Here is an 18,205-nt window from a genome sequence, read left to right on the forward strand (position 1 = left end):
TTCACTGATGATGACAAGCTGGTGGCTCTTGGGTTACAGAAGTCAGTCTGTCCACTGGAGGACAAACACCACTCGAAAACATATAATGCAGTAAAGGACCCCAGTATTAGTTGAAGGAATTAAAAAAAGAGTACTTGAAAGATTGCTGAGAGATCATGAAATAGTCATAAACTAATAAATTCTAAGATCAATGTGGAGATGATGGGTTAGGTCTGGTCTTGCTACCCTGTACAAAAAATTAACTGGAGTCAGGCCATTCTACCATTTCAATCCTCAGAGAGGTGGGGCTTTGCAGGGCACAAATCCAATCCTAATATATGGTCATTCAGCAAACAACTAAATATGATCATTGAGATGGAAAAAAAAAAATCTCCTTTTTGAAGGCAATTCAATGAAGCACCTCAAATAACAAAATAGTTTTTAATTATGTGTCTTTTGAAAGGTGGGAATGATAAAAGCAGTCTGCATTTTTACTGAAAACCATACAAAATACTAGAGTAGGCCTATTAATTACCCAATTTTTTAAATAGGATATGTCTAGCTGAAAATGTTGTCCTTTCCCTGGTTAAAGAGGTAGCCAAAGGCCGTGTTTTAATTAGACCACTGCTCCCTCCTCCACCATCCCCACTCCCCACTCAGTCTGTCACTGCTGCTCCCAGTGACAATGGTAATGAGTTAATGTTTGCTCATGGTAAATGCTGCCTCTGGCTGACACCAGTACTTTAGCCACTGTCAAACTGTATTTAGCAAAACTGTAAACAATAGTGTTTAAAGAGAAATAAGAAAGGCAGACAACACCAAATGAACCAAAACAGCCTGCTTACTCCCTATCAACAATGTTCCCACAGAGCCTTCCACTAGTAAATGTACAGTATTTATGACTCTGTACTAAAAAACAGTAGAAATTTACAGGATTGTCAGTTTTCAATATACTCATGAGGATCAGTAAACAAGATGAGCTCTTAGTACCTGATCCTTAGTTGTGCACTCTGGAAACTATTGAAATGCCTTAAGGGATTATTTCCTTAGAAATTTTTTCTTGTGATGTCACAAGAAGATTCTGTCTCATAACTTCAACTAGGAGTCCCTAGTACTACACAATGTTCACCAGACAGCAACCTTCATGTGCAATTACAATATGATTTATAAAGCAGTAATGATACCATAAACTCACAAATTTGTATATTTATTAATACAGGAAATGAGAAATGAAAAATACAGAGGAACCAATAGGCAAAGGTCATACAGAAAGGCCCATAAATCCAGTCCTGCCCTTTTTCAAGATGCATGTGATCAGTAGAAGGGATTTCTACACCCATCTAAAAACCAATTACTACTCACACAAAACATTAGTCCTTAGGCACAGAGAAAATGAAGGAGTCTTATGAGACAGAAAGGGACACAACCACAGATGTGTTGAGGAGGAACAACACATGTGGCTCTGCCTCAGCTGCTCTGGTACCTCTGGAAGCCAGGAGTGAGACAGCACCAGGTTGATGCCATTGGATTTCTGTCCCTGCCCCGCCCATGTGGCTCTCAGTTAGAAAGGCTAAGGAAACAAGCTCCTTTCTTCAAAGGGTTATTGAATTGCAGAAGCAAATAAAAATGGATAGTTTTGCTCAAAGCAAGCAATATCACCACTAGGTAAAATCCAATTTCCTGCAAAATCAAATAAAACATGTTGTTGCCAGCTTACACTATGGAAGTTTATATCCAAAGACTGCAATCGTCACAGTTTAGAGAACTGAACAAAAGCTAAAAATATACTGCAGGGCCAAGTAGTATAGAGAACTGAAAATCGATATTTGCCCCATGACATTGGAATGAATCCACAGTGTTTGTGATCAAGTCCTACACTGAAAAGTTGTCTAAAAAAAAGTAGTTCATCCAATTTCTTGTAAGCAACTAGCCATATGAAGAAAGAACAACACACCTAGCAAACACTAAACAGCAATTTTAATGGCAGTGTACATCTAAGAAATAGACGAGCAAACAGGTGCTGCTTCAAGTACAGCACATAACAGCCAGAATCTTAGACCTAATAAAGGCATTGGATAATTTACAGGAATTACAGCCTGCATTTCCCATTTCCCAGAAAACTGACTTAACCACCAGGCTTCAAAACTACCCTTTCCTCATTCAATGAATCTTTTTGCTGAATAGCACAAAATTAAGACTTTCCTGTGAGCTGACTATAAATCTGAACCATGACAGGTATGAAGCATGTTCTGCCTCTCTCTAGGAAGCATGAGGTGCACTTGGTACAATACAGTTTGTAACCTTTAGGTATACTCAAGTTCTTTGCTGAATCTTACCCCTAATGAATAGCCATTAAGGACAAAACATGAGGACTTCAACAATCCAGGCAAGTCAGAAGCATATTTGTAAAAAAACAAGCAGAAAGTCAAAAAGCTTCAGTATATCCCATGTCTTTTTTCACTGAAATTCCCTAAAGATAACTCACATATCCTGATAGATCACTTGGCCAAAAAAGCTGGTAAACACACAGACTCATTCAGCAAAATTAATGGAAAGTTATTGTCAGTCCACACTATACCAGTTGCATGCTACAGAACAGAAACCTATCCACAATGTTATGCAGACATAAATTCATTTTAATTACTTCATTAGAACACTGCAAGCTCTCTTCTGATATATTTTAAATCTTTCAAAACAAAAGAAGAACACACATCATAAGAGGCAAACATAACTCCAAGCAATATTGAAATCTATTCAGCAAAATAGCCATTTTCCCTTTCTGTACATTTCTGATTCCTAAATCTTAAAAATATGCTGCCACTGACTGGATCCCAAAAATTGTGTGAGCCAATTATGTATTCATTATTAAACAGAATGTAAATTTTTTTCTATTGTTTGTACATATTTTTGCTTTAATTTAAACAAGACAGCAACTTTGTAGAAGTAATTTAAGTCTTTATTCTAAATTAAATTAATACTTCACTGACCAACATTAAAGTACACATTCAACAAGAGCCTAGGAAAGCAATGAAGGTATAATTTGCTGCTTGCAATATCTGGAACTATTGGATTTACTTAATAACTGCTTATTCCAAATTTTCAACTTTAAAACATGTAATAAAATTGCAAGGAAAACTGGATGAACCACATTATTTCAGTAAGATGATTTTACCTCTTGCATAGGCAAGACCATATAAATGATGAAAAAATGAAGAGGAGAAACAAAACTAGACATTTGGAAATAAAATTAAACAATATTCAATCTAGGAGTTTGACTGCCTTCTTCTGTGTTACCTTGTGCATTGAAAATGCTTTGAAACCTGGCTGGTGAAGAACTGTGTGCATTCTCTACATTCTCCACCACAAACAAGGCAAACATAATGCATAACAACACAGAGCAAATTCAAATCCCTAGGATTTACCCAGCAGTTAAGTGAGCATTCAATAAGATCCTAATTTTAGTCTGCTTCCAAATCTGTCTGTGTTTGTGTCATCCCATTCCCAATTCCAAGAACTGCTGTTCAGTGTGACAGAGGTTAAAACAAGCAAACAAACAAGTTAGACCTAGAAACTTTTTAGTCAAGTAGGAAGCCAGCTAACAGAGGGATTTTATGCATGTCTGATTAAATGAAGTTAGAGTGAGCTTCCACCTCAACATATATGAGACATCCATATACACAAGCCTCTAGAAAACCTGACTGCTTGAGTTCTACTGAAGGCAATGCTTGTTGAAAATTACATGCATCTCCTTCAAACTGCAATGCAATCATGCCAATGCAGATGGCTCTCCCTGCTGAAACAAACTGTTTGTGCTCCCGTGCTTCAGCAAAAACCCTGCATTCTATCCAATCCCTAATCCAGCTTTTGAGAACAAAACAGAATTATGTCAATGTGCCAATAAAAAGTAAAGTTACATTTTAATACTGAGGAGAGGGAAGCTTGGATACCTGTAAAATCCGTACTAAGACCAAGAGGATTTATTTTATACAGCTTCTAATCTCATTTTTAACACAAAACCACCTCAAATTACTACATTTGCTTTAAATGTAAAGCATTCAAAAAGGGTATGAATGAACAAATCAAAATCTTAAGGCAGTATCATACATTGTTTCCACAATTTTCAAAAAGAGAAAGCAAAGACCCAATGAACCCAAGTAATTTGTTTGCTGTTCCAAAAATAAACCACAGTTTGATATGCCTACACTTACGACTCATTTCAGACATTAGAATTTTAGAAACTAAGTAAATTTTGTCAATGTACTTATCACAAGTATAAAATCAAAACAGAAGCGGATAGAAGTACTTCTAGATCAACCACTTTATTTTCCAATTTTGGAAACATTAGAGCAATTAACGTAAACTGTCCTTCAAAAGAGAAGGGGAAGGGAGAATGCTTGTTTCCACTAAATGGTACCAGTGCATGGCCATCATCAGTATCTTCTTTAAAATGTCATTAACCAAACTGCCTAATGAAAGACCCTACTCCAAGTGACAAGAGGTGAACAGTTTTAGTAACAGGGAAAGGAACTTTAATACATCAACTTTTGCTAATGCCAGCCTGCTTTAATTATCTAAGCTTTGAAACACAGATCAAACACATCCCATATAATACATACCCACAAAAAAATCCTGTATAATTTTCCTAGGTTTTGCCTGCCTCTTTCTATGTCTTTTAGTATCTTTCAGCCTTAAATATTGCAAAATAACTCTATACAGTGTTAATAAAAATCAGCAGAAATATTGCAAAATAACTCTATACAGTGTTAATAAAAATCAGCAGAATTCAGATACCCTTTCAGTACACAAAAAAAGTGGAATACACCACTCTGTTCACTTTAGTTTTTCACACATTTATACTTTTGAGCCTTGTCTTTGTTTTGAGGCCTGCTCCTACCTATTGTTTCCTCCACTTCTCATGCTTTGCGGTGCAGAAAATTAGTCCATATAAACTACCTTCAAATTCATACAAGTCTGGCAGAAAAAGCAAGTGTATGTTTTGAAAATATGACAAACAGCTATGGGCAAGGAATGGCACTGCCCTCTGCAAGAAATTCAGCTATCATTTTGATGGTCAAAAAACCCCATTCATTGCACTTGGAATGAATCAATCATGACATAAAGACCTATGCCAGCCCATTCCCTTGTGTCTCAACAAACCTTATATTCTTCTTCCAGACTATATTGGTACATACGTATACAAGAGAGAGGACTGTGTGAAAAACCACCTGGCAGAATCACCTGAATTACACCAAAAGTGTAGACGTGACTTAGAGAAATCAAAATATTAAAAAAAAACCCCATCACTGTTACACTGAGAAAAGTATTTTTATGTATATAAAGATATTTGTCATCAACTATCATCTCAATTATATTTATGATTAAGAACTAAACTGAAGCCTGTTGAAGAAAGAATCATAATTGATCATACCATATTTAAGGAATATATTAAAACTCAGCTGTTAGACAATATTCATGTGATTAAACAAATGAACAGGTTTATTTACACATCAGTATGCAACATTTTCCCAATTTCATTTATCATAAAAGATTATTCAAAACGTTGTTAGATGAAATTAAGTATATTTATTTGTAGACTGAGAGCATCAAGTAGTGCTATGAAATTCACATGTAGGAAGAATAGCTTCTCCTTTCCCTTATTTGATGATTACTTTTAGGTACTCACGACTGTGCTAATAATCTCTACCCTATATTTTTCAAAAGCAGAACATATAAAAGTAATTAGTATAAAACAAAGTCAGTCTGCCCATATATATTTATTATTATCAACAATAATTCCAAGATTAATTTTACTCCACATTTCTCAGTAGTATTTGTTGCTAAGGATTTAGTTGTAGGAGATCACTAGACTACAATAATAAAAGAGAAACAATCAACCTAATTGAAAAAATTCACAGATCATGATTTAACTGGTCTGGGATAGTGAATGTATCATCACATTCAGTATTACCAAATCATAGTTAATTCGTTATGTACTTACTTATACAGCAGTGGGTTTTATTGCTATAAAACACATTTAATACATTTTTAGTGTGATGAAAATGTCACCCTTTTTCAGAATGAGATAAACCCATCCAGAAGCTTCTTATTTAAGTTACAACATATATTTCCAGGAAAGGGGATCTTAAAAATTTGGCATTATACTGACATACTAAATGAGTCTGGGAATTAACTCTATACTATAGCTAGTGAAGGTATATAGATAACCTGTCAATACAAAAAGTTGTTAAAAAGTTATAATAAAAATGTTGGTTAGAATAAAAAATCCTGCTTAAAATATAGAGACCATGAAATTGAAGTCATCAGATGTATTTATCTATGGTACTAAGAACATAAGCTTTAGAAAATACTTCCAAAATTAGAAATCTACTGTAAAAAGGAGCAAAAGAAAAGTTCTAAATATTGTAACCTCTACAGTGGTTAAAAGCAACTAGATTGACAAAAAATTCACCTCTGGGACAGATCTCATTTGTATTAAATTTTTTTTAAAGTCTAATTTAGTAATCATCATGCATTTAAAGCATATGATATATATTTGAACGATGTCTTTAAATGCACTAGCTTTATGCAGGAAGTTCTGGACAGCAGTATACTGTCTAGAAGTATAAGACTAGGGTTATAAAGAGCATCCATGAAAGTTCAACAAAAAAATAAGCTATTCTTTTGCTGATAAGACAGCAGGAACTCTGGCATTTGAAACAAATTTTTGACCTTTAAAAATAAAAAGTTAACATCCTACAGCCTGAGAACTTTACCAGTTCTCTTTGGCAGAGACAGAGCCAAGAAAAATCGTAACATCTTGTATTATACTAAGAATTCTGGTAATCAAAGGAAACTAGTAATAAATCAATTTGTCAAAAGAATTCCTATATTTTTAGATTTTCTCCATGGTAATCTCTTCGTTTTGCACTGTTTTGTACAATGTATCTTGAGAGATAAGGAAAGAAAGTATCTTTGATAGGCTTAGTTATTAAAAATGATGACTATCTTGGCTGTCAAGGACAGCAGAATGGGTGTTCACCAATACTCGCCTAAAGCTGTTCAAATTAGCAAAGCTTCTACATTCCTTGGTAATGGTATCGGCCGAAGCTGCAGAACATTATTAAGTATGTGCTATCTAAACATAAAAATTCAGATCTGAGCAGTTTCTTCTTTAATTCTTGGGAATTAAATGAGAAGTAAAAAAAAAAAAGTTTTTGCTCACCATAGAAGAACTTTTTAATAAGTTTAATTAGCACCAAACTTTTAGAACAGGACAATTTTTCAGCATTAGAAAATTAACAGAATAGCATAGCATCTAATATAGTTTATTCATCTCCTGCCAATGTTTCCAGTACAGAAGCTGAAAAATATAATGATTTTAATTAATCTCATGATTGAATGTGATGAGCTTTTATTCTTCTCACTGAAGCCAACAGGAGTTACTAAAAGCTGTGCAGATTTGAATAGAAATACAATTTCCATACTTACTGATTTTGGTAAGTAACTCTAAGCTACTTAGATTTAAAACCATTAGTCTCTGGAAATCTACATGTCTCTAGTGACAGTATACCTTTAATTCTAAAACTTAAATCTTGAAAAACTGATATATCCATAATAAACAGACTCATTTTGTCTTTATGTAGTGCTGGCAAAGCACATGGTGCTAAGCAATAAAAAAAAAGTGCTAAACCCCTACTAAAATTTCTACCCCAAAAAGTTGAAAGGGCACAAGCTGTAAAGCACTGGAAATGCAAAACACAACACAACACAGACAGGATGACAAGTGGTTGGTATTACTGAAATGCGTTACAAAATAAGTGGATTTTCAGGAGTTTTTTGAAGGATGATAGTGAAGGATCTTTACGTACGTTAATTGGGAGGCTGTTCCATGTGTAGGAGGCAGCGTGGAAAAAGACACAAAGTTGGGAGTGAGCAAAACAGACAAAAGGGGATTTAAGAGCGATGCTTGGGAAGTGCTGACAGTAAAGGAAATGAGGACCAAGGTTAAGCCAGAACCAAGAGTGCCTTGAACACGGCCAACTTTATGCAAGGGAGGAAAAAATTCCTGGCAAAGGCTTAAGAAGCGAGGAAACATGGGCAATTATACAGGAAAGGAGAAATGACTTGTGTAGCATGTCCCATAGAAAAAAATAAAAACAAAAGAGAGTTAGGAAGTGGGAGACCAGTTCATATCAAGAACCTCATTGTAACAAACATTTTAGTCTTAAATAATAGAAAATCATTAACTTCACTGAGATTATAATACTCAGCCATAAGGGAGGAGTAGCAAGAACATCAAACTGCAGTGATTCTTCTTCTGAAGCTGTTAAATCATGTGAAAAATCACTGTGTAGTGTAAAAATCATACACGAATGGAAAAGGTTAGGAAAAAAGGTTTAAAACACATGGCAATAAATGTAGCATTAAATTTGTTTGTTATGACTGTTCCATAAAATGAGTAAACTCATTTAATGCACAAATAAAGTCTGTCATACAGAAATTTAGCTGATGCACTTCTCTTCATCATGACTACCCGTTATGTGAAATACACAAACTCTCAATGTCCACTTAACTGTGATGAAGAAAACTCGCAAAATACAAACCTGCTAGCCCTTAAGAGAAATAAATCAAACATCTTTCAAGCTTTTGAAGGGGAACAAATTACCATGATTTTACATGTTCTGAAACAGAAGTGTCTTTTTGAATTGTCTAAGTTTACTTGCTAACCAATTAAAATCTTGGGTTATTTACATGCTCAAGAGCCAAGGATGAAGAAATTGAGCAATTTGTCACTAACATTTGTAATGGCAACATCTGCATTACTGAAGCCTTCAAAAGTAATACTTCAAAAGTAATACAAAAATAAAAGGAATTTATACTTCCACTTCCCCTCCCTGCCAGTATTTTCAAAGGAATCATAAACATACTGATTACACTTTGTGTTTGATATCTTTCAGGTTTAAACACAAATCCAGGTTCAAGTAATTTACATCTTATCAACAGATGTGGAGCTTGAATATTTTCAAGGTCACAATGTTACTGATGTCCACCTCTACAACAGACTAAACTAAATCAAATCATATTTTGCTAGAAACTTAAAAACAGACATCTAAGTCACTACTCCTCTTCCATGTAATAAGTGTCCATCAGTAGGCCCAACTAGCTTACTTGTTATTTTATTTCCACTCATACTGTCAAAAATTCTCTGTTTAAAATATAGATGATTGAATGCTAGTCGCTTGCAGTCACTCTCAGTAAGAGGACTCATCAAAGCAGTCCCTCTCCTTTTTTTCTTGTGTGTCTATGTGCAAAATGTCAGAAAAAAAGTATTAAATACATTTCCAAACACAGTTTTAGAAGCTCTCAATTTAGGAATGCTTTCTTTAACTCTAATTAAAGCTTGCAGAAAAATCCTTTTCACTTCAAAACCCAATCTGACTCAAAATTTCTATGTAGTCTTTGGCAAGCTTTAAAGTGTAAAAGTAACAGGATTATCAGTTAGACCCTTAATTACAGAATAACACATTAATGCATCTCTGCCTGTATAAAGGTACATCACACATATATCAGTTTGAATAAAATCTTATTGCACAATCTCAAATACTCAGGGAAATCTGTACTTACCCACAAGTCATGCTCAGCATAATCAAACAGCAGCCAAACCTTTCTGTCACTGTGAGAAAGGAAAACCTTCTGCAATGCAATCACATTTGGGTGCTTCAACTCTCGTAAAAGCTGCAGAGAAACAGAGAAGCTCTTGTTACTTCTGTGCTTGTTAAGAAAAGCAAACACAGCAACAAAACCACCAAACAGGTCAAATAGCAAACAAGTAGTCCTAAAACAGGCCCTAGAAGGAAAGACACCACTGATTCAGCCCATTATCTTCCAAAGATCAAAATCAGGATGTACACAGCCTCTGTGGCATGGGCTGTTCTTCTAACAGTATAGCTGCCCATCACTCCCTACTTTTTTCTCTGTCCTGCACTCAGCACAGAGCTGCCCATCCCACCTATTCATCCTGCTTGCCATCAGTATCTTTCTTAAAAAAAGTTATTACATACAAGTATAATAGTTTTCTTATCAAAGGTGAACATCAGGATTTGAGGATGTCAGAATGAAACTTGTGCAGCTGGTCCAGTTCTTGTCTGGACAACACAGTTCTTGATCACCACATAAATATTTTATTATCAATAATTTTCTTTTGCTTTGGATCCTTATCTCACTTGCCCTAAAGTTCATAGACTGTTGTTCTCAGAAAACAGATTGTTTCCAAAGAAAAGTTTACCAAAATGGATTTCCTTCTGTTTGTTTCAACTACTATTCTGTAATCTAGAAATCATCCCATATTTATTTATTGCTTGTCAGAAAGAAAACTTGGTTCCATCACTAATTAAACAGCATATTAAAGCAGGCACTGCTGCTGAAGTCATCCTTCTGCCAGATTAAACCAGGTTCAGGAAGAGCTGTGAAGCAGTACACCCAAAAACATAATTTCCATTGAATCACTTCCTCCCCCCTCCTCTACGCTGCAGTCACCAGAATGATTGATCATTTCTGTCTTATCTGGAAATTGCTTACATCTGCAACACTAGTATATACATTGCCAAGAATCAATTTATGATGGCAAAATTGTAAATTGAGTATGTTCCAAGGTACATTTGGGAGAAATGAGTCTTCCATTTTTTCACCCTACAGGAAAAGACTCAAGATGCTTATTTTAAATTGTATTATCTTTTGACTATACAGATATCGGTCAAGACAAGAAATCTAAGGAATATCATAGCTGCTTAAATGTATTCCAGTTTTCCAGCAAATGAAATAATTTAGATATTTTTTTTTTTTACCATGTAAGAAGTGCTTTCTTATTTTTCTTTCTTTCCCTAACCCTGAGCCTCCTTTTCTTCATGCCAAACAACCCCAATTCCCTCAGCAGCTCCTTGTGAGACTTGTTCTTTGTTACACTCTGGCTGTCAAGGGTGCATGCCACAGCAGCCAATGCTCCAGCAACACGAGAGAGACCAAGGAAATGTTGGCCCTAGGAGTTCAACACACCACATCAAGAATGAGAGCTCTATTCTAGCTATGTTGGACTTGCAGTGGTGCTCCACACCAACTACAGGAGGTCAAAATTACAATGTAAGGTAAAAGGGATGAGCGTGAGCCACAAACACAAATTGTTGGTCGGATTTATGTTAAAAAGCATCTCATCTAGAAACATGCTACTGCAGGAGAGAGGGTGACCACAGGGACTGAAGACATGTAATTGTTAGGTACATAAAAAGTGGAGATAAGGGAAGTCATTCTAAAAGCACTGGAAAGATGTGATTGGAAAGAAATATTGGGCAGAACCAAATACACAGCTCTGGAAATCAGAAGACAGTAAGTTTGAGACAAGTGTTTCAAAGACAAGTATCGATGTAAGGCTGAGACAAAAAGAAATGAGGCATTTCAGAAACTGAAGTTTACATTACAGCAGACAGGTGGAAGCCAACAATGTGAAAATAAGGGTGACATCATGAAGCTATTTGCATCACGACTGAATCTACCACCTACCCTAACAACTTTGATGTTTGACTAGAATTTTGTCAATACTTACCTCCTACACATGCCACATCCATCTAACAGATAAGTGATGCACCTTTATGTGGCATGATTGTTACGTCCATGCATCACCTTTGACAAATGTGCATTTCAGCCCTACCTAGAACCATGTGGACAACATCAGGGATGCAGTAAATCATTGTCTACAATTTTTCTGCAGCAAATTGCTGTACAAACTTTAAACAAACAGAACAGATAAATGAAGCTTAATACCAATATTATTTTCTTAGGTCTTCTGCAGAAGTAAATCAGTTTGAAGACTTGGTTGATTTAAGTCTGAAGTTAGAAGGAAGAAATTAATATACTGTCCTAGTAATTGAAAAATTCCAGTGTACTTGACAACATCTTCTATTACAAGATAGCAACCTGAACATAAAAAGGATCTGCAACTACTATAATTTATAAGTAAATAAACACAGCATTGCATTTGAATAGCACTTTAACCTGATGTTCCTCTAAAATTTAAGTTCCCTCATACCCAACTTGAGATAAAATGCTAATAAAAACCTGTGTCTCAGTTACAATACATTCCCTTCTTGTAGCAGCACACAAGGCAGCTTAGACAGAAAGGCATTGAGAAGGACTTCATAGTGAATTATCAATATCTGTGCAACTTTGACTGTCCTGTACAATGGCTTTCATCTAAACAGACTATGATGATTATTATTAAAAGTATTAACAAGAGAATTGTACAAGCATCTTTTGTTTATCACAATCCTCCGCTGATGCCACAGCTTAAAGTTTAAAATTATGCTTTTGGATAGCCCAAACAGCATGGAACAGTTTCTAGGATTCCCAGATGGATATCTGCTATATGCAGAATTGCTAGTAATTTCTTCAACCATCTGACCAATCATAAGTTCTTTATGATGCACACTGTGAATTTCCCTCGTAAGTGAATGTCTCTTATAGCAGGGGTAGGGGAAGGTCATGATGTGAGAGTCTCTGATGCCAGGAAAAAAGTTAAGTTGGCAACAGTATTGGTATAGAAGCCTTGGAAATGTAAAATGTCAGTAGTCATGCTGAGGTAGACTTTTCATAGAAAATCCAAGTAGAGAGTAAAGGTTGTCTAGCCAGAGAAGGAGCACAAGAGAGTATAAAAGATTAAGCAAGTAAAAGTGGGATATCATAAAGAAAAAAAAAATCTGTAATGTTTTACCTCAGGTTTTAATAACAGTTATGATACTGACTATGGAATTAATGAATACACAGATAAAAAATGCCTCATGCTTAAGAAAGTAAAAACTAGCACAAATCATATACAAGCAAAAGTCAGGGGTGGTATCAGATAATTAGCAAATACATCACATACATTCAAAAAAGGGACACAAAGGAGACATTTGGACATTTGTGAATCCAAAACATACAAAAAAACCACAATTTTGAAACAATGCACATAAAGAAAAATGTGTGGAAAAAAACATCCTGACTTCTGATAATTTATTTTCTACTCAAGCAGAAGATCTGTGTTTAAATTTCAACCCTATAATAGTTTTAAGTACTTCATCAGATGGAAAAGATGACAACTGGAATACATTCAAGGTGAGGAAAAAAATACCCTAAAGGGGTAGCTGACAATGGTACACATTTCAATGTATAGTAGCTTTATATAGTAACTATCTGAAGAGTTACCAAAGAACAAGTATTGTGTTTATTAATAAAAACCATCTCAGTATCAACATAATGAGTGTGAATGAAATTATCTGAATAAATAAAGGCAGCATTTCCAAGGAAGAAAAGGAATGTGATAATGTATCATCTTTTATGCTACTTTATTCTGTGACTGAGTAAAAAAAGAGTAAAAGAAACAAGATTAAATCAACAGCACAAAATCTGAATTCATGCACTTAAAAACTAACCAAGAATTTCTGCTATAGGCTGAAAAGTCATCAGATGCAAGTGACAAATGGTAGAACTGGATTGTCATAAAACAAATAAAATTGAGATGGTAAATCTGATATTAAATATCCTAGTTGAAGTTCTTACAAGAGAGGATGGAATCTATTTATATCAATATATAAAAGGCTTCCAAGATTTTTTTTTAATAATATATGCAGTTTTCTTTGCTCAAACACCTCCCACTCCACACCCACACAAAATATGAACTCTCCCAGGAAGAGGCAAAGGGTGACCAAAGGAGCAAAACAATCCATCTCTCAGCAGGGAATTCTCAATTACTGTAACTGATCAAATATTGAAAGAAATAAGATGGATACCCACTAAAACACAAAGATATGAGCATCAATGATGAAAGAAATCATTACACTAGATGATAATCATGGCTGAAAAACAGAAAGACAGCTAATAAAAGATAAAAATCACCCTGCAAGTTAGCATCTCATAAACAGGAAGGTTCAGGAAAAGCTTCTCAATAGCAGGGAAAACAGCATATTTCATTTGCTTCTTTATCAACATTGGACAACAAATTTAGTTGATGAATTTTATAAAAGTCCACTAGATTCCCTAGACAGATGCCTATGCAGTACGTGCTCTTGTAGAAGCCTTCATGAAAACTGGGTTTAGTGATGTTTTACTGATCATCTCCAGCAGATGGAAAAGATGATTGACAGCAAGCCCTACAGCAATTTGGTTTAAATGCTTGAACTGAGCCTGAAAATCATCTATCACCATATAATGCAAGTTCCTTTTACAAGAAGTAGACAAGCAACTAGGAAGTCTCTTGATCTTTTGACATAGGTAAAATTCTCCTTTTTTTTCCTAAAGAGATAGACAACTTCTATCTCTTTGGGAGAAAAATGGGAGAGGAGTTGCAGTGCTAAACAGCATGATCCATTATGAAGGCACTTAGCACATTTAAATACTAGTCAAAAAATATATTCCTCAAGGAAATAAATCTTGCCCAGAAATACTTTTATTTCACTGGATGAATAATGCCTTCTAGCTACCACATAAAAAAAGCAGGGTGAGGACAAACACTTCCATCTCTCTGTGAAGGAAACCTAAGAAAAATTAAGAGAAAACAGGAAGACAAACCAGCACTCTCATGACTAACACTAGTTAATCTTGCAGCAAACATGTATATCTGTGTCAGTGATGACAAAACCCATAACCACCTTCAAAAATTTATTCAGGGGGCAATCTCATCTAAGAGGTGTACCCATCTTTCACATAGTTTACTTCAGTCTTTTGATCTATGTACTTCAGCTGATCTGGAACAGCACTGGTAGTTTCTTTGATGGAAATGCACACCATAGTGCATTGAACCATTTTCAAGGTTAGAACAAAAACCTCGAACAGGCAGAAACGTGGATCACAAGAAATCACAGGAAAGGCCAAAGCATGAGGCTGATTGCTTATAAAAGCAATTGCACATTACAGAATTTTAAAGCTGCCTCTTCTGTGATGAATCTATTTGAAGCCTCTAGGGCCACTGAAGTTTTTTTTAATTGAAACTGGGCTTTTCAAAGGAACATAAAGAACATAATTTTACTTCTTCAGAAGGTCTTTTAAAATTCTAACTGGTTTCAATGCTATTTATCAATACTAGAACCTCTCCTCTGTGTTATTAATATTATCCTTTCCATAGACCCTCTGCTGCCTATTATCATATCCAGTTCATGCTGCAGCTTTTCCTTCAGGTAAGGTATATATGGGTATATATGGGCCTCTCTCTCAAAAAAAAAACAAAACCCAAAACAAAACCCAAAAAAACCCACCCACAAAAAAAACCCAAAAGCAAAACAAACAAACAAAAAACCCCACAATAAGAAACAGGCTATTTATTTTATATAACATGTAAGAACAATCCTTTGCTAACCGTGCTACAGATCTTGAAGTTATCAAGTTAAGAGAAGTTATCAAGAAAAGAGAAGGGAATTCAAATTCAAACAGGGTACCACATTAGAAAACTACTCAAAATTCAGCTTTTTCTAGTGATGCAGTTGATTCTGAAGTTAGGGATTTTCCAATTTGGATTCCCCATTTCTACTTGGGGAAATTACAACTACAGAGTTACTGCATAACCCAAGTACCAAAAGACTTTACAGTAATGTCTTCAAACTGAGCAGGCATGGAGTGTTTGTTTCCAGCTTTAAGTTGTCCATGGCTGACACTTTTATATGAGATGGCTCAAAAATATGCAGGCAACATAAAAATGGACATGGAGAAATATAGCTACACACACAGACAAAAAAAAAAAAAAAAAAAGCCATCCAAAGAACATTAAAAGAAAGTAAAATTTTAAGCGTTAGCCTAAGCACTACTTTAGAAAAGACATATTCATCATACTCTGGTCTGGTAAGGCCCGTCCTTAGACTGCCTTTGGCATGCAAAACCAAGTAGGGGAGGTAGAGTAAAATGCCAAAAATTAACAACTGCCATTCTTACACAAACTGCTAAGAGTGCTGCCTGAGTTTACTCCAAGGCACACTGCAAATTAAAATTAGCAATCTAAAATAATTCAAAACAGACTCTAAGTAGAGTCCATGCAGACTCTCTTCTTCCCTCTAATTCTTCCTATACATGCATCTGATTTTGACTAGTTTGAACACAAGAAGAGCTTCAAATTAGAAGATCCCTCCAAGTATGCTTTATACATTCTTTAACCTTCTTTTTTCAAACTTGCATCTCTTCAAAGCATACAGTCCCCAAGCTGTGAGAGCCTCAGACTACAAGAAGAGAAATAACAAGTATGTTAAAAAAAAAAAAAAAAAAAAAAGACAACAAACAGAATCTAACCAGTAAATTGCCAAATGTCAGGACAGGAAGAAGGCAAAAATGTGCCCCACCCTTCTCCTATGAGAAGGATTAAGAAAGTATTTATTCTATAAATATTTTCATTTCAGGAGCTGAAAATGGTCTGGCATTGCTAAATAACATTATTATTCTGAAACAAAAGCTTGGCAAAAGACATCTTGTAAGTATTACATTCTAACACAGCTAAAGAAATAGAAACTAGGATATCTGCACTTTTAATTCTTAAGGTCTCCAGCAAAAACAAAAAATATATCTTTGGCATTTATATTTAAGCACATGAGCAGAAATACAAGTATTAACATTTTTTCCATTTCTTACTTACCAATATCATATACCAGAGCACAGACTTCTTAATAATAGAGACAAAGAATGACTGTAAAATTACTTTCAAATCAAGAACTTTCTCAATATTAATACAACTATATAAGGAAATACTGACATTAGGAACACAGAGTATCAGCTTTGCTCCAGTGCACATATTAGAAATATAATTTTTCATATTTTTTCTCGAAAAAAAAATCTGAATTATTATTGAATTTGCACATCTTCCTAAAGGAAACTTCATTTCCTTTAGGACAATTGAATTCTACACTCTCTTTTTTTTAAAGGCAACTGTGTATTTCATTTCGGTCAGTCTGGCACAGATTAGCATTAACCCTTTTCCTCCCACCTGAAAGGTATAGATAAGGCAAAGCTCTGTCTCTGTCTATAGAGATTTTTCTCCTTATTTGGCCTACAATAAAAGAACATCCAACCACTCTGATAACACCAACAACTAAACTGAAAGTAACTTGCTGAAAAAGTAATAATGAATGTTTGTCCTTTCTGAAGATTGAAGATACCCTGAATTTGCTTCTGGGTTGACTAGAAATTTCTTCTGTTACTGAAAGGATAAATAACTTCCCTATCAAACTTACAAAGACTCTTAATCTTAACGCTATACTAAAATGTTAAAATGGGAGAGAGGGAATACAACACATCACAAGTAGCATCATATCATTCTCAAACCCACACATTCACTCTGGAGATTTAAACTGTAACTAGTTTTCTCTTGCAGGTCTTATTCTAACATTTCCACACTTTTCTGAATTCCTGACAACCAGTTATCACCTTGCTCTAGCACTGTATCTCATAGTGAATAAACAGTGATGGCAACTGTGGTGCTCTAAAATTCTTGCAGAAGAGCAAATAGGATAAGTAGACATCAATGCTGATCATTCATTTTTCAAAGATTTTCCTCTCAAGAGGACTTCAGAAAGATAAACACTATATGAACCAAAGTAAGACAAACAATGCTTTAGCAAAGAACAGTCAAAAAGCATGTTTTTCCAATCTCAATTAATTATGGCACCATAGTGATGCATCTCTCAATTTCTAACCTATACAAAATATTGGGCAGGGATTGCAGTACTATTCTGCAAAGGTAGTAGTTTTACAATCCATTTTCCCCCCAAAGTTTACTTATCTCCTCTACTTAACTGACTCTTTGATTAATCCTTCCATTATTAATTTTTTTATTTTTGTGATTATTTACCATTTCCCATGTTTTTATGCAGTATAAACACAAATTGTTGAAGTTATCAAAAAAGATTAAAAAAAAAAAAAAAACAAGCCCAACAAAACAGATGTTGAAAAAACCTCCACCAAAAAACTTCGTGTACCTGAACAGGGTTAATAACCAGCCTCCCAACCTGGGCTCAGGAAAAAGTGCAATTCTGCACCTCTACTTCTTATCCTGAAGTTCTATATCCTATGGTATAAAAATTTCCCACATTTTCTAGAACCAGAGTGCATAAGGTGTGAGCCAGCATCTCCTCTCCAACAACCAGAGCACTCCCACCAAGTGGCAAACGTGGCTTCACTCCCCTCCACTGCTCAGACCTGCTGATCACAAGGGGCTCAGTGCCTG

At 35.1% G+C, this 18,205-nt stretch overlaps 1 protein-coding gene across 5 annotated transcripts in view; it reads right to left on the reverse strand.

The window, feature by feature from the left end:
- The window catches only part of CDK19 (cyclin dependent kinase 19), a 121,827-nt gene that overhangs the window by 65,090 nt on the left and 38,532 nt on the right, over nt 1-18,205 (reverse strand). For 4 of the 5 annotated variants that reach the window (XM_085575009.1, XM_031504391.3, XM_085575011.1 and 1 more), the window contains one exon: nt 9,604-9,714. In XM_085575009.1, the coding sequence (XP_085431135.1) occupies nt 9,604-9,714 (111 nt within the window). Of the gene's footprint in view, nt 1-9,603; nt 9,715-13,902; nt 13,984-18,205 lie in introns of all 5 variants that reach the window. The other variant, XM_085575013.1, reaches the window with a different exon arrangement.

The sequence above is a fragment of the Lonchura striata genome, chromosome 3 (genome assembly GCF_050655825.1).
Source record: "Lonchura striata isolate lonStrDom1 chromosome 3, ASM5065582v1, whole genome shotgun sequence".
In the NCBI taxonomy this organism is placed as follows: domain Eukaryota; kingdom Metazoa; phylum Chordata; class Aves; order Passeriformes; family Estrildidae; genus Lonchura; species Lonchura striata.